This window comes from Amblyomma maculatum, chromosome 11 (assembly GCF_055883805.1).
Source record: "Amblyomma maculatum isolate TAMU_Amacu chromosome 11, ASM5588380v1, whole genome shotgun sequence".
Taxonomy (NCBI): Eukaryota; Metazoa; Arthropoda; class Arachnida; order Ixodida; family Ixodidae; genus Amblyomma; species Amblyomma maculatum.
Genome location: NC_139354.1, coordinates 22,333,743 through 22,351,967, shown reverse-complemented (window position 1 = coordinate 22,351,967; position 18,225 = coordinate 22,333,743). Strand labels below are relative to the sequence as shown.

At 43.3% G+C, this 18,225-nt stretch overlaps 1 protein-coding gene across 1 annotated transcript in view; it reads right to left on the bottom strand.

The window, feature by feature from the left end:
- LOC146173098 (uncharacterized) overlaps positions 1-9,252 on the bottom strand; it is a 42,084-nt gene extending 32,832 nt beyond the window's left edge. The window contains exons 1-3 of the mRNA XM_084585118.1: positions 9,150-9,252; positions 8,367-8,490; positions 1,855-1,961 (exon numbers count right to left, since the gene is read on the bottom strand). Coding sequence (XP_084441244.1) covers positions 1,855-1,961; positions 8,367-8,462 — 203 coding nt within the window. The 5' untranslated portion in view covers positions 8,463-8,490; positions 9,150-9,252. The remainder of the gene's footprint in view (positions 1-1,854; positions 1,962-8,366; positions 8,491-9,149) is intronic.
- Positions 9,253-18,225: the final 8,973 nt, after the last annotated feature.

Below are 18,225 nucleotides of genomic sequence, written 5' to 3'. Positions count from 1 at the left end.
TTTATGGAACGCAACCAAAGTTCATCTCCACCACATGTAATCGAGTCAGAAGTGTTATCACCCAATGAAGCAAAAGATAAACTTGAACAAATTGCGAACGGTCTTGCTATTCGCTTTCAAGCGCAAACAGTGGTTCCGTTACTTCGACCTACGCCATGTGCTGACTTCATTGCAATTGAGCCATCGGAATTCCATTGTATAGCCGCTGCTCTGAAACCTGCAGCTCCTGGGTGGGACGGTATCACAGCCGCTATGCTGAAAGCTTTAGTGCAAGACCACAGCTCGGAAGTGTTGAATATTGTAAATGTTTCCCTGGAATCTGCTTGGTTACCTGAAGACTGGAAAGTTGCTAAAATTATACTAATTCTCAAAGATCCGAAAAAAAGGTTTTAATTTGGATAATCTTAGGCCGATTTCTCCAACTTCAAATCTATTGAAACTTGTTGAACGCATAGTTCACCTGCGTCTCAATAACCATGTTATGACCCTGAATGCATTTAGTGATGCAAAAATTGGGTTTCGTCAAGGGTGCTCGATTTGGACGGCTCATGCATACAGATTGGGAGAGTAGAATTAGGTTCAATAAAACGGTTAGCAATGAAGAAGAAAGAAGTGCCGGCATTGGTCACTTTGGATACCGCCAAAGCATATGACAGTGTAGAACACTCTATACTGTTTGATAAGATAAATGAAATTAAGCCACCTTTTTACATTTTTGCATGGCTAAAAGAATTCTTGAGGAATAGGAATTTTTCTGCAATAGAGGTTCTTTAACTTCTGAAACGTATTATCAAACTAGAGGCGTGCCTCAGGGATCTGTGCTATCTCCATTGCTATTTATTATATTACTGAGGAATATTCCTGTTCATCGAAATATAAAAGTGTACGTCTATGCGAATGATATTGCCTTTTTCGCTTCTACTCGAGATGTTCATTCCTTATACCAGTTATTGCAAGCCTACTTGAATGCCCTTGCAGTTTGGCTGGGTAAAGTAAAATTAATTATTAACGTGAAGAAATCCTCAGTACTCGTTTTCCCACCGGCACACCCTCTCTATATCTCCCTTGCGTATTGCGGTTCACAAATTCCACAGGTTGAACCCGTAAAGTACTTGGCTGTATTAAACCACTCCCAATGAGACTGGCGGCCTCATATCAAAAGTAATTGGCTGAAAGGTTAGCGAGCCCTTGGTCGCCTGATTCGAATTAGCCATAAAAAATTCGGTATGCGCAGAGATACACTTCTGTTTCTCTATAAAACTTATTTGAGACCAATTCTGGAGTTCGGCTGTGTTCTTTTCTCGGGCAGTCCTAAATACAAACTACGACCTTTGTTGCTACTGGAGAGGCGCGCTGTACGACTATGTTTGGGGTTGCCAAAATCAGTTTCAAATGCAGTCCTCTATTTAGAGGCCCGTGTACGTGACTTGAACTCTCGATATAAGCTCCTCACTGTGCGAACCTTTTTACGAGCACTGGAATCTCTGTCTGGAGTGGCTTCTCCCACATTTATTACACACCAAGCTCAGTTTCTAGATTATCATTGGCCGCAATATAAGCAACCACAATTTGTATTTACTCAGTCCTTGCTGTCCAAAATTGCAGTTTCGCTCATGTCAGTAAGACGTGTTGGGAATGTTCAAGCTACTTCCGCACTGTGCTTTGACCAGTCGTTGACCACTGTGCTTTGACGACACGCGACGCAGATGCGACAACGCCGTGTTTTTAAACCGCTGAGTTACTGGAGGCTTGAGGCTTTCGCTGCATTATATTTTCACATACTCAAAATAATCTCTAGCTACCTGTTCACAGTGTTCATATATGAATGTCGGCGGTTGCTTCTCGTACACTTACGTGGTGTCTGTCGCAAAGAAGAAGACACGGAAGGTGTATCCTGTGTATCTTGGGAGTTTGTGCATCAACTGCTTCTGGTCCATATCCGGAAACTTCGCGTAGCCATACTGGTGGGAGAAATTTGGCAAGAAAAAGCCACAAATACAATAAGACAACCAAACTTCGATTAGACCAGCGTCTGAGCGATAGCTTTGCGCATACGCGCGGAGATAAGGCGGTTGCAGCTACCACAGGAAAGGGTAGGCTAAAGTGATATGGTAGTGGTTATTAGTCTGCACCGTGTATAGTTGGGATAATGTCATCTAGCATACACTATAGGTGCAATAATTTTGAAACAAGGAGTGCAATATAGGTTTGAAAAAACGTTGATGCTCGCATATGCAGGGCGACTCCCACGTAGTTGGAGGAAAATATGCCGTGAACTTCATTAGGCGTATGGAATGAGGAGAAGGCATGCTATGTATGCCTTTTATACGCATGTAAGGTGCCACTTTCCAAGAAATTATTGGCGCACTCTCGCTAACGGCGGTATAATGCATGTCTCTATGGCTCTTCTGCTTTTCACAGCACTATAGGGCTCAAGGAAGCGAGACTCACTAAGCGCAGCCTTGCTACAGGCAGGCCACGTCTCACAGTCACGGTAGCGGTGGCGTCCAGAACATAGCACACATAAAATGCAAATCTCTTGAAAAGGCTATGAAACGCGGTTTCTTTTTAATCTCGAACACAAACATGTTTTCTCATGCAGAAGTACTGCACAAGGGGTTACACCCGCTGTTGAGTGAAATTAGCATACATACTTTAAGAGGAAAGTATGCTATGGGGACATACTATGAACGATTTGCTTTCAACTAAGCCTATTTTTATGTGGGGCAAAATTTTTGCCTGTCTTCTTTATACCTTGTAGGGGCAGGCAAATGTAGAGGTGGTAAGTGTGAACATGAAGATAGATGCTCAGTGGCAGGTGCTTATCTGTTCAAAGCTACCATGCACACAAATGTTCAACAACATGCAATTTTAACAAATAGGAACATTTAACTTTGGTTGTCCTTTATTTAGAAGGATGCACAAGAAAGATAACTCCATGAAAAATGTCTGTCAAGTCACTATGATTCACTATGATTAAATTATAATCCAGTATTCTTTCATCTCGCTTTTATCTATTTTCCAGCACCCGAACAATGGCTTCGGCACCGTAGCAATGTTAAAAAAGTTCCGGTAATGAGGAACACGCAAAAAAACAATGAAATTGTTGCTTTTTCTTCATTTACTGTCGTTTTAGGACTTTGGGCATATTATAGCAAATTATAGGCCTCAATCGGGATACCAATTTCGTGGGCCTCACACAACGTCAACACTGTGTTAACGCATCTCTGGCATAAACAGAGAGTATGAGGAAAGTGTAAAGCACGGAAGTAAACCGCGCGGGACTTCCGGTTGGCTACCTTGCACTTGGAAAGAGGCAATGGAGAAGGGAAATGAATGAAAAGTTACGAGAAGGGACAACACGCTAACAATCTGTCAAGTACACATTAGGCTCTCAGGCAACGGAACAGCGCTCTGCTAGCCTTGAAACCGTCCAGCGCTGTAGACACGGCCCGTGGATCTTACCCTCCGTCGACAGGTGATGATTGAGGTGGCTCAAAAGTCACCACAGCGGGAGAAAGGTGAGAGGGAAAGCGGAACGAGTGAAAGAGGTAACATGGTGGAGGGCTGCGGGGTAAATTTCGGCCAGCTGGGGGCTTTTAACGTGCGCTGACGTTGCACAACACAGGCCTGCCTCTCTGTTTAAATTAGGTTTCGGGGAAAGAAGTTTTGGTTGGACACCACGGAATCGTGGATACCTACACTTAATCAGGTCAAAGTCAAGGTTTCATATTTCTTGAAGTTAGGTTTTGGGGAAAGGAAGGCACAGTACACTTTTGGGTGGACACCACGAAGTCATAGACACCCACACTTAATTAGGTCAAGGTCACTTGAAGGTCAAACTCCCAGCCACAGCGACCTTGGCTTTGCTTAGCTGCTTCAAAAATGCTAAGGTTGACTTATGTGGAGGTAAGCATGGTGTTATGCTTCTGCTCATCATCATCATCATCATCCGCCTGACTATACCCACTGAAGGGTGAAGGCATCTCCCATATTCCTCCAATTAACCCGGTTCTGTGCTAGCTGCATCCACTTGACCCGTGCGAACTAACTTTCTGCCGCCCCCTGCTACGCTTTCCTTCCCTTAGCATATGTATGTCTATGGATGCTAAAACAGAGCGTTCACACAGCAGATCTTTAACATTCTCCTCATATCCACACGTATCACGAGATGGGCTATCATCCACCGCTGTGCCCAATGAGCACTGTTTCTTAAAAACGACACCTAGCCATACAGGTGCACTGCTGCTGGAACGCGTCGGGGCTTGTCAGACGGATGAAAGAGGGGCAGTAAAAAGTCCCAGCGCACTAAGGCGACGGGTGACAGAAGTTACGGGATGCTTAAGTAACCTTAGGAGTGGAATCCGTCATCATTAGGTGCAAGGTTTTCGCAATAGGTTTCTCTCATCCCCACGAGATTGATTTCGCTTTTCTGCTTTATTTCAACTTTATAGTTTTTCTAGAAGGTTGCGGATGCAACCTGCCACTACTGCTTTCGTCGCCTGCAATTTTGGTAATTTCACTTGGTTTCGAGACGTCAAAGTCGTCGGTAACAATATCATGTCGTATGCCACCTGCCACCACCTAGAGCACCCTCCATACTCAACCACATTATGTATGCTTGCTACTTCACAACTTGCTCGACCAGTCTGCACTCAGCGACTAGGTGATGTGACCTTGTTACATTATTGTTGAGCGCTTATTGGTTTAGAGGTACAACAAGTGACTTATCTTCGCCAATGAGGTAATATTATTACGAAAAAAGAAAGCGAGGTTTCTATTGTGACAGCTAGAACTTTCCGGCATCATATCTCGCTCGTGTTTCAGGCAGAAACTGTTTGTTTCTATACCTGCTCGCGAAGCCGACCTGCTACGCCTCAAATTGATACAGGAAGACTCATACAGAGTCCGTCGTTGTGAGCAAATGCGGCAACTTCGTCTGATAACTAGTTTCTTTTTGCGTGAGGTACACTGCGCTTGTATCCAAAGTCTGGCGTGAATTGCGAGGGCAGAAAGGAGTAGTGAGCATCAAGCAAGTACATTTGCGAATGCAGTATGTGACCTAATTGTCTGAGGAGTAGTATAGGAATGATCGCGGACCACAGTGATATCTGCAATAGTTGTTTTCATTGCATCAAAATCTGTTTATGTAATATGTGGCCATTCCGAGGCTATGATTCTAGTTGTTGCTTTGAAGGCGCATTTCAGCAGTGCAAGGCTGATACTTAATTTGCTTGTGCCTGCATATTCTGGGGAATCTGGATGTCCGTATTTTCAAGCGAGGTGGCGTTGGCATACGAGGCGATGGCAGTGTCACACTGGTACGTTCGAGATGTGCACCACCCCATATAATATAGTCGGTCGTCTGCTTCCTTTTACAGAAAGCTCTGAGCTCCCGGAAGGCTCTGAACAGTGCCTTAATAAAGTATGGTCATCCTAAATGTTGAAAAGGGGTGCGCTCGAGCATGGATTTAGAATACAATTATGCCGTACGGTTAATGCTAATTCAACGCCTCTTATCGTAATTTGTAATTTCGCCCTAACGTACCAGCCTGCATAGCGAAGCATCTGCACAGGGTACAAAAGATCTACCTCGACCTTCATCCTAATCTCTCCGTTCGGGAGGTTCATGTCCTTCGGCAGGTACAGCTGAATATGCTCATAATCCCTGCACGGCTATATCTGTAAAAATTCCGTCGTGATCCAGCATGTCCTAACTGCCCTTCCCCTTATGCCAATCTTTCCGACTGCCTATTTTCATGCCCGGTTGCACTGAAATCAGGTTTCCTTTCCTGCCCCTGCCATACTATCTGAACCTGGGTGGATTGGTTTGAGGCTGAGGGGGAGGGAGAACAGTGCCTGCTCGTCCAGAAGGCCATCTATGTATTTGGCGCCTAAGTGTTGCGCTTAAATAAAATATTCTACTACTACTACTACTACTGCTACTACTACTACTACTACTACTACTACTACTACTACTGCTACTGCTACTGCTACTACTACTACTACTACTACTACTACTACTACTACTACTACTACTACTACTACTACTACTACTACTACTACTACTACTACTACTACTGCCTTTGGAGTTCAATAAAAATTCATCGGCTTTCCGCAATACTAGGTATTCTAGCTAGAGTGCCGAGAACTAACAGTAGAGAGTGGAGAGAGTGTTTGCATTTTCTGAAGAATTCATCCATAAACTCTCTTCGTGTAAACAATTTTTTCATAAACATATGACATTCCTTCGTGCTCGTACCGGTCACATTTAGTTGTGACTTTTTTCTGTGTATTGCTCGAAAAGAAAGAAATGATAAAGAAGAAACTAAAAAGTTTTATACGTTACTAAGCAATAAGTTATGACATAACACTTGAGCTTGATCACGTTGAGATCACCATGTTAGTTTTTATACAATAGCAAGTAAAATTTGTCCCCATAATATGCGACACTTGGTTCTCACAAAGAATTTATTCGAGAACTGCTTTATGTACTGCTTGATGCTATCAGAGATATGTCGCGACATGCGCAAATTCCACTCAAATATTTAGATTCAAATAATCTCAGTGAATTAGCCTTGTCACTTTATTAGCTCAGCCATCTTCTTTTAACGCCAATTTTTCGCAAGCAATTAAAAATGATTTTGGTCTTCATGTTGTTTCTATTCTTGTCCTCAACACATAATCTTCCTTACTATAGTTTTTCCAACAATTTTCTGAGAAATGTTTTTGCGCCTTGAACCTTGAATGTGAAAAGGAGGCTAACTCAACGCAAGAACCGGAGCATTTCTATCTGTGTTGTTTAATTTGGGAAGTTGATAGTAGGGATGATATAATGTGCATTAGGGGCATGGTATATATCCTATTATATAACTTCCACACGGGAAGAAATTCGGTTTCTTTAAATAACTCACTATTTTCAATTCGTCATTTATCATGTCCATTTGCACATATCATTCTTGTTACCCCATTCGTTTCATGTGCTTTCAGGTGCTTAGCACTGCTCCTTTAATTTATTTCAGCACACGTATGGTACATGACCTTTCAGAGTCCATGGGGACAATTTATACGCTATCATCAGGCAAAAATATTTTTAAATATTGACAACAGAAGGTGGATGTTTTCTCGGGACGGACGACTCTTTTATGTTTGGACAACGTTTTCGATCGGGAATCCCCCGGTGAAGACAAAAACCCAACCTCGTTTGAATCTCTATCTCATCAAAAACGTGCAAAACTGCTGAAAGCGTTATTTTAAAATGCACTGATACCTCATGGTATTTAACCTTAGAGCTGCGTTCACGGTTAACTGAGCTGCCCTATCTTCTATACGGCCAGCCCAACAAAATGGGAAGAGCACATCAAAGGACAAAAATGACAAACTCAAACGAGACAATAAGGCCTCAACAAACTTCTGCAATACTAAAATAGAGTTACTCCAACTAAATATATTGAGGAATAAAAAATGAGCGGTTAGGTTTCCGATATTTTGAATTTCTATCGGACGGTTCAAATTATTATCCTTTCCCTTTGCTGCATGTAGACCGTTCAAGAAGTCTATTTCCTTAATGCTCAAGAGAGGTTCTACGGTCTCTTCACGTCACACCCGCGCCGACCATTCAGCGCTTGGCCAAATCACCTGATCTTGTGACGTCATCGACAGAGTCTGTCGGTCAGGGCATTTCATAGCCGAGATGACAGTTGTTATGCACAGTAGAAGTCAGCTGGTGGTATCGTCGAGCGATGAATGGATGACGAGGTGTGTGGCGTTACAAGGCCATGCGACATGAGCGTTTCGGCAGGTTCTTTGGCTGAGGGCTCAACAGTCTCACGACCACGACAAAACAGCATTACGAAATGTCCAGCACTTTAGGTGGCAAGCTGCCCCTGCGCCACTGATGAGCGTTGTTTCCATGCAATAGCATAATTGCTTTATGTGAGCTCATGTCTTAGAATCAACATCACCGAGCCAATACAATGCAGCAACGCTAATTTTAAATGCAAATACCTAACAGCACTACTAAACAACCCTCCTAAAAAGCAGGTATACTTAGTTGTATTTCACAGCTCTACTACGCAGCACTGCTACGTAATTAGCTCTACAACATATTACTGCAAATTAGCACTACTATTGAGGGCTAGTAGTTAGCAACTATTTAAACAATCTCGTAGCAACATTGTATAAAGTCCTCACGGCAACCCCTTTGTACATAGTCTGAGGCATATTTGGAGAAGCTCGTCAATGCATATTTCCCAGAAAGAAGGACATGGGAAAGAAATTGGAAGTTGCAGTATGTGGGATACTCGACTGCCTACTAGGATTGCCATTTTCTGCCGCCTTGGATCGACCTTGGTTTGTCCACTCACCGGGTAGTTAACATGAATTCCTGGGTTTTCCCGGACAGCGATCCACTGAGCGTGCACATGACTTGGCATTGGTTCGCGGGGACTGTACACAGCCATAGCTTGAGTGTCGATCGGACTGGCGTCTCTGGAAACATCAAAATAATTACTGTAATTTTCATGTATTAAACATTCGATGTTTTTAGTTATTCGTTCAATAATGGCAAAAGTGAGGCCACTGAAAGCAGTGCAGCACACGGACGAGGACAGTGCTGCATTTATGCGTGAGTTTCTTCGATATCGTCGTCTTTTCTCTGGTGCTGCTTTGAATGACTCATAACTTACTACCTCAGCAATCCACCTCATTAGCGTTCTTTCGAAAGCATCCCGAAGACATGGTCTGTTGGTAGTTTTCTCGATAACATTGATTTCAGCCTGCGCAAAGTATATTCCTAGCGAATAGCGAACGCAGAAAAATTTGAAGAGGTCTTAAATCAAGCTTCGCCCCTAACTGGTGAAGAGCCACGACAAGGCACTGTTCCTCTCTGCCGTTCCAGAGTGAGCAAGAAAAAGTCCCATAAAGGAGTTGTAAAGTAGCTTCCATGCAAGCATTTCTTGGCATATTATTTCTCTTTATCACTGCGAAGGACCGATTCAAGAAAGGCGCCCAGCGCAATTTAACTCGGAAACGCAGTGTTTAGAACCAGCGCAAAAGGTTAATGCCACTTACCGCTCTTCGCGAACTATACGAGAAATTTAATTTTCATAAGACAGGTAGTTTACTGTGCCTAGTGGTAGCTTACTCACCTTGAAAAAAAGCAGATACCAGATTATGCCACCAGCTCTCAAATGTAGCGCGAGCTGAAGGTGGTCACTTGACGTTTTCCGACAAAATCTTGCTCAGGAGATGCGTTCGATGTCTTCTCGCCTCAAGCCGCGGCCCTTTTATAGCCCCCTGGAGAATTTCTTCCAAGCTCTTGTGATTGGCTGGATCTGTTCAAGCAGTCGTTGCCGGGGCCTTTTCTGACCAATGGAACCAGTGGCTTCTATCACAAGGGGCGAATCAGGAATGAGTAAAGAGCGGTGCTATTAAAAGCAAAAAATGACATGATGAGCGCAGCTCTGCAGAACGCATATTTCCCCCACTCCTTTGTATCGAAGGAACCCAAAGGAATCAGATGCCTCGCAGAAATTGAAGAAAACAATAAATTAGGAGAGCTCAGCCTTCTGGATTAAGTAAAAATATCAATATACATCTTCTTGAAGCAGTAACTTTATTATAAAAACGGAAACTTAATAAGGGGTAAATTTAAATTTTTAACTGTATTTCGGGTAATGTATTATTCATAAATGTTACATGCTTATAGGATTCATTTTCAGTAATCTCCACATCTAGAAGACGCTATGAAAGTGGCTATTGTGCTTTGCTGCAGCGGTGGCCCGGAATGTCACCAGCAGGGTGTCTTCTGCCGTTAGCCCGACCACGGGCCATTTGTCTCTCAGCCCAACTACTCCAAATCCGGATTAAAAGCAGATAAACCTGACATCTTCACTAACGACCCTATGACTAGTGTGATGCAGCACTGGAGCATGATAGGGTCATGCTACGCATATAGCTTTAAAATGCTGGCAGTGTACGCATGAATTGAGACGTGCCTCAAATAACTGCTTTTCTATGATCGTTTTCTTGGTGAAATGACTGCAAAAACTAGCGTTTCTGCTGCAAAAATGAATTATTCGTTGAGAAAACGTTGTTAAATTTGGTCTTGATTTTATCAAGCCAAGGAATAATGAGTCACTAAAATGACTTACGTAAACTGCAAACCTTTTCGTTTAATGCCCCGAAGTGACGAAACGGGTTAAAGGGGCGCCAAAGTGGAGGGCTTAGACACATATAAAAAAATATTGGAATTTTTGCTGTTTTTTTTTTATTTTTCAAACTCAAAAGTTAGAAACGAATCAGCGACTTCGTTATAAAAAAAAAAAAAAAAAAAACTATTGGGAAGGTGCGAGCATTACGACGTTTTTAACTCTCTGTGGTGGCTGAGTTAAGAGGTCGCTGAGCTGCTGAGTGGATTCAAACTGTAACTGGCACACGTACCCTGAGAAACGCAGGGATACATCGCAGTCACAAGGAATGCACATTAATCAGACGCTCTCCGCTGCGAGGTCGCTAGTGATCCACATGACACTTCAGCACGTGTGAATTGACAACCTTCAATTTTCGTCTCAGCCGTTTTTGCTCCTGTGGCTGCTCTTCTTAAAAATATATGACAAAAAAATAAATTGCTTCAGTAGGCGTTGTACCGGTAATATTTATTTTTAACAAAAAATGACGCCCGTGATGGTTATGTGAAGATTCACGTTGAAAAAAGATATTTGTGTGTGTGTGTGTGTGTGTGTGTGTGTGTGTGTGTGTGTGTGTGTGTGTGTGTGTGTGTGTGTGTGTGTGTGTGTGTGTGTGTGTGTGTGTGTGTGTGTGTGTGTGTGTGTGTGCGTGCGTGCGTGCGTGCGTGCGTGCGTGCGTGCGTGCGTGCGTGTGTGTGTGTGTGCGTGTGTGCGTGTGTGTGTGTGTGTGTGTGTGTGTGTGTGTGTGTGTGTGTGTGTGTGTGTGTGTGTGTGTGTGTGTGTGTGTGTGTGTGTGTGTGTGTGTGTGTGTGTGTGTGTGTGTGTGTGTGTGTGTGTGTGTGTGTGTGTGTGTGTGTGTGTGTGTGTGTGTGTGTGTGTGTGTGTGTGTGTGTGTGTGTGTGTGTGCGTGCGTGCGTGCGTGCGTGCGTGCGTGCAGCCAGCGGCACGTATAGCTCAGACCGAGCGCAAATTACTGTAATATTAAATATGCTACACATTTCTTTCTTCAAGTTAATTTGCGCTTGGTCACAAAAAAAAAGGACAATGTGCTGTTTATGAAGGTAAAAGAGGATTTGAGAAGCCCCTCAGAACGTTATGACTCTCATCTTCCAAAAAAGAAAGCTCGTAAAATTAAAATTTCAGCCTGCCGTGGTTGTGCATTAATAAAGAAAAAAAGAAGCTATGGTGGTGCAGTGGTTAGGGCCCTGGTCTGCTGTTCCAAAGGATGTGGGATCGAATCCTGGCCGCGGCGGCCGCTTTTCGATGGAGTCGAGCAGAGCAAGGCGCCCGTGTGTTGCGATGTCAGCACAAGCTAAAAAAACCCAGGTTGTCGCAATATCCGGGCCTTTGCACTACAGTATCTCCCATAGCTTGATTTGCTTTGGGACGTTAAGCTCCATAAACCAAACCAAATATTTCGTCGCATCAAACCCCTTTTGTGGCTGGCACCTATTCGGGAAAGCTGCTTTTTTCTTTTTGCCATTCATTTTTACCTAAATTTAAGATACACGTGGGACATTAAATCAAATGCTAGCGTATTCTAAAAACAGAGCGGTTGATTACATTTTTATGGCTGGCTGAAAGTCTACGGTGTTAATCTCTCTGTGTGCGGTGTTTCAGATAAGCCAAAGGAATACGAAGACAACTTGTTCCCATATAAATGTCTTAGAATCCTATCAAGTCACCAATTCACAACCCGGCGGCATAAAGCCAGGTTTAATCACGAACCAGCCGCTCTCACTGAAGTGTGCCGACGCCGAACTGTACTATGCAGGCATGCATGGTCTGGAGCTTCGCTTTAAAAACTTTAGACCTTTAAAACGACCAATCACAATAAATGACTGTCATAAAATAGAGTCTTTATTTTTGAGCCTTAAAGACCTTTTTTGTTTAGAATGAGTGATTCACACTACTTCTCACCTATATCGCTCCTCAACGAACTGATTGTTTTTGTGCAGAAGACCTGAACGCTATAAATAAAATTTTTGCGGAGTGGCATGCTAAATAAAATCTGACGTTTGCTGAGGCGGCCTGTAAATATCTTTGAGCTCGAAGCTCGAAACGACAGCGCGGGGTATTTAAAAAGGACTGATGTGCATCTAGCCGTGATAGACGGAGTAAAACAGACCTTACAAGACAAATATAGAAAGTCACTACTGGAGAGAAAAGGAATGTCTGGAAGCAGTGTCGATATCTAAGCTCGAATATAAACCCCTGACCGGGTCATCCGTTGCGTACTGCAAACAAGCACAACCGCACATCTTTCGATTGAAATGCAAATTGTGTGTTCTGCACATACTCTTGTAAATGTGCAACGTTGGCCGGCCTTTGAGCGGCAAAGAGCAGAGAGCAGGGCAAACGGATTCTCTCTAGTTCCTACGCGGAGGAGGTTACCCAGAGTTCGAGACACTGAGCATGAACCGGCATTAATTTCCTATTGCCGGGAACATATAAGCCATTACAGGTGAAAGGCAATTTAGCCATCAGCTTTTCATGCGAAGAGTTCATCAAGCAATTTATGGGACGTGTCCGAGTCACCAATGAAAATATGTTTTTAATGGCTCCGCCCGGCCTTCTAGGCTTCTTTCGCCCAGGCTTGGTGGAAGCGGTCGCGATTCAACCGGCGAATTTGGGGTTGAGCAGTCGAGTCATTTAAACCACTGCGCCACCCAGTCGAAAAAAATCTATAGATTTTCTGTTGTCACAATTCTGTGCTGTTTTTGCCAGTGAACCTCTTGTGACAACACAAATTTCTGTAGTTACGACAGCAAAGTACTACAGAACTACTGACTACAAAAAAGTACCACAGAAAGAACTGCAAAACTATAGGAAGTACTACAAAACTACAGAAAATTCTGACGTCTCCCAGTCGAAAAAAACTACAGAACTGTGTCAAAAATACGACAAAATATCCTGTAGTTCTGTCGTAACCATCAGATTATTCTGCTGTTCTATAGTACTTTTCTGTAGTTCTGTAGATTTGTAGTTTTTCTGTAGTATATTTCTGTTGTCTGTAGTTCTGTAGCACTTTTCTGTTGTAACTACAGAAATTTCTGATGTTACTACAGAATGTTCTGTTGTCACCACAGGTTTTCCGACAAAAACCGCACAGAAATTCTGTCGTAAGATCAGAAAATGTTGTGTAGTTTTTTCCGACTGGGTTACGACAGAACCACAGGATGCTTTGTCGTATTTTTGACACAGTTCTGCAGTTTTTTCGGCTAGGTACCATACTGAGGGAAAGTGAAACGGGGAAACGTAGATAGAGAGAAGAACTGTCGTCTTTGTTTCCAGTTTAGATGTGGAGCCTTCTACCAACGTAAATGTTTCGGTTTCAAGTACCAAGCACGTCGTGCGTTGCGTCTAGTGCTTCCAAAACCAGGCTTGCTTACACTGCGAAAAATGGCCGAGGCACACGTTGAGATTTAACCACAAAAAGCGGTTCAAATTTTCGAAAATATTACGCCATTATGCGCCCGAATGATGCCTCAATAGTTCCCTACACATAATAGCATCTGTCACAGGTAGAACGTCTGAATTGTGCATGCTAAGGCAGCAAGGTTCCTTTATCCACAGAGAGCTTACCATTCGTATGATAGAAAATTAATTATTTGGAAGCCATAATGCATGGCAAATTATGTTTGGTACTGCTTTATGCATGCTCATTTTAAGCGCTAGCTGGAGCAGGTATAAATATTTCGACTGATTAATAAATCATAATTTATTTATGGCCTAACTTTTTCGGATCACGCGACAAAGCCATGACTTCCTGCATGACGATTTGCGTCATTTAAAGCATATGAGGAGATCACCCTATTAAGAAAGCAGTTTTAATTTTCACAGCTTAAAATGAAGAAATTGTTTGGAGCAGCCTAGATAAGAATGACCACTACATCTGCTCGTCGTCCGGCTCAATAATGTTGTGATTTTCCAGGGAGAAAAATAACCGTTTTGCAAGTCAATCGGGTAGTAGACTACCTCAAAAACGCGTTCTGATATAACCTTTTTGAGTATACAAACCGTTAGAAGCTTCGTCTCTTACTTTTGTCAATATAAAACGGAAATGATATTTGAGTCAGAAAAAATAAGGCTAGGCTCTGGTACTATTCTATTGCGCACACATCCTGAAGTCTTCCTGACACTATGAAGTGCCCTTGCAAAAATGAATGTGTTTTTTTTTTACTAAGAAATGTATTGTTTTGTGTCTGTATACGCTGTCTGCCTTGGATGTTTTCAAGACGTCGCCACGTGTTCGTGCTGAGACGTTTCCAGCACTTCGCGAATCAAGGGCTCAGTTACTATTCCTTCCCAGATTTATTACGCCAGATGTGGTAAGCAATACGTACACCATACCTCAGCGCCGTGCAGGTACCATTTATCTCAGGCCGGGACACCACGGAGCCGCTGTTGGCAGCCCAAACCGCTTCTCATAGTTGTATGAATATGAATCGGCACATTCTTCACGTCAAAGCATAACCGAAGCTGCCGTAATGCTGCTCTCTTTAGATATAAATATATGGAAGTGGAGAGTGAAGCAAAGCTGTGATCGTTTTCACTGATGCGCAATTCAGCCACATTATCACGATTTTAGACATTTTTGGAATGGATATGCATGCTTAGATACCGAGATGCTGACTGAGACTTTCTTTTATACCTAACGCTCTTTATAGGTGACAAAAATGCATTTCCCAATGCAACGAAATAAAATATTATATTTATTTACATGGTACACTGTCCTTACCGACATGAAACAGTTTTCTAGGCTATTAATCACAAAAGGTGCCGTATGGTTTTGAATTGGAAGTAAAATAATCACTCTGACACCTGTTGATCTCTATATTCTGCATTTTATCATAGGCGTAGAAACAAGATTTCACTGAGGAAAATTTGGAACCGAATGAATTTATTTTTTATACATCAGCTGCAATCAGTGAAAATTGTATTGAGTTATGGTGGTCTGTGGCTAATGCTAGCATAAAACAGAAACGCCCTGTAAGAGAACACGTTGAGTACCATCGGCTTGCAGCAGCAATTCATCAAGAATGGGCCTTATTTAGAGAGTTCGCTTTGCTCCCTTGCTTGTTCCTACGTTTTTGTTTTCGATAAAGCACCATTTTCTACATGCACAACTTGGTCTTCGTGTAGGCGGTCTACTTGGCAATTAATGAATTTTTTAGCCTTCAAAGCAAACGTTCCGAGGTACTTGTAACCCGTAATAGAAATATGGGGATTTTTTACCGTTTACTTGCAAAATCGACTGGAAGAAAAGAGGATGTTTACAATATATTTGTCCATTTTTTACTGCATTTAATTTCAGTAATTGCTGTATAGTTAATGATTTCATATGTTCAAAGTACTTTTATTGTTAAGCAATGATACGATACCTATATCTGTTTGAGCGCCAACTTGTAAAGACCCGGGACCTACGTCAAGGTCATGGCTTTTAGTCCAGTTTCCTTCTCTCAAAAGGAAACAAGAAATTGAATTGAATATATTTCGCTGTTTTCCGGTGTTATTCAATGAAAATTATTGGCGTAGATATTTTATGAGTGTGAGAGAACTGACGGAGGAATCAAAAACAGCAACATGCCGATTTATGTGCTTCTAACCACTAGACCAGCGAATGTTCTTTGCTTTAAGAACCCCATTATAGCCGTCATGCATGAGCTACGCTACTAGTAAGCCTTCAGTAAGCGCTAATTAATCATCATAATGCCGCACACTTCAAGACAACAATCAGTAGAATGGTAGCAAGACTGATCATGTCACCAAAATGGAGTGCCACTTTGGTGAGAAGTTTGCCAGATTGCACAGTTCTTGGAGATTAAGAACCTTTCACTTAAAATTTAACTTTATTCAAAGAACATTTTCATAATGTCGATGTGAGTCCTGCGTAAACTGGGTGGACAAACGGGAAAGAACATATCTAGAGGTTTTAGTTCATGAACGTTCAGTAAAGTACCATACACTATGGAGACTAAAGACAGAAGTTGGTTCTTCAATATCTGTTGCAGCAGATCCCAAGACAATAATGAATATTTGCAATTAATGAAGCAGCTCTCAAATGGGTTCAGTACTCATTTACACAACATTTAACCGACGAAGACAAAAACCTTTTCTTGCGAGCAACGTCTTTACTGACAAGCTCACAGTATGCTGCTTGTCGCTTGTCGGCTACGCCGTGACTGTGCTGCATACTTTAGGGGGTATTTCTATTGCAGCAGCGCCACCTTTTCGCCATAATATTGGTTTCAGATGGTGAAAAAGAGAATTAATAAACATGAGCAGCATCATATAGAAGCTAGACTTTCGGACTGCTTGAGCAAACTGCATTAGAAATCTGCTCGTAGGTTTGGCAGGCGCCTGCCTGCCGAACTGTTTCCGTTTGCGCTTTATGACATCCACATGAGTACAGCTTCGTGTTTGTGTACTCCCCTGATGGGGCTGGGACAGGTAGGTCACCGCCGCTTGCGGCGAGGGCTAGCCTGCCATCGAATTTTTATCCGTTGTAGGCCCTCATTGCACCCGCCACCGCTTCGATGGTGGACGACGGCTGTTGTTGCGGCGCGCGTCTTTCTCTCCCTTTTCCTTTTATTTCTTCTCTATTTTCTTTTCTGTCTACCCGAGGCAACGGAGGTGGCTCAGCTACAGAGCCAGTAGAAGGCCCGTGCATTTTCTTTTCCTTCTTCCTGCAGCCACAACAACAACAACAACTTCGTGTTTGTTATCCGTCCCTGTCACGTGAAAGGTGATCGAACGGTGATAGTAGGCGCTGTAAGAGGACGCTCTCATGCAGCCTATGTGGTCAATACTGTCAGAACTCAAGATCTCGCTTTGCTACTGAGCAGACCAGGCTGTCGAGGACTTATTATGACAAGACCACAATGGAAGCCAACAATAACCGAACTAGGAAGCTAGAGGACACTACAGTGAGCCACGGCCAAGAACTCAAGGCGATGGCTGCGTATCACTGGCCACTTCCCATTCGGTAGACGCTGAAGAAGCTGCCATCCCAGTGCAAATAACCAGAGAAAAATAATATATAAACGCGCGGATGCTCTTCCGTCATCACTAATTTTGTGTGGTGTCTCAGTTTCGATGCCTTTTTTATTTTCATGTGCGGTGGTTAAGCAGTAAGTAGTAGTAGTAGTAGTAGAAGACTTTATTACGGCGCAATACCTAGGCGCCTAATACATCGATGGCCTGCTGGACGAGCAGGCGCTATTCGTTTTCACCCTCAGCACCAGCCAGTCCACCCAGGTCCAGATAGTATGGGAGGAGGTGGGAAAGAATCCCGATTGCAACGCAACCGGACATGAAAATAGGCAGTGTGAAAAGTTGGCATAAGGGGAAGGGCAGTTGGGGCATGATGGACCACGACGGAATTTGTAGAGATATAGCCGTACAGGGGTTATGAGTGTATTCAATTGTATTTGCTGATAGATATGAGTCTCTCGAACGGGAAGATTAGGGTGAGGGTAGGGGTAGAGCTTGCGGTCTGAGCGAGTAGCATTGTAATATTCGCTGATGGCGGCGCGAAGAGACAGTCTCGACCCGCCCTCTAAGGATCTTGGCCAGAGCATGAACAGAACCCGGTTACAAGTTTCACGGGCGAGCTGGTTCGCCAGCTCATTGCCGTCAATCCCCGAGTGTCCAGGGATTCATCGGAGGAAGGCGGGGCAGGGCTGCAGCGCAACAAGTGCAGCCTCGAGCTCAGTGGACAGATGATGTGATAGCTGGCATCATGGATGCTGACAATTGTTTTCGGGCGTTCCACACTGAACCCAAGGAGGCGAGATGAAATCTTGGCCCAGGAGGTCGCTTTTGATGGAGGAGAGAAGCAACGCACTCATGTACTGTGCGACGTTGTTGTTGTTATTGTTGTTGTTGTTTTGGGTGTAGGAAGAAGGAAAAGAAAATGCATGGGCCTGATACTGGCTCTGTAGCTGAGCCACCTCCACTGCCTCGTGTGGACAGAAGAGAGAAAATAGAGAGAAAAAAAAAAGAAGAGGGAGAGAAACACGCGCGCCGCAAC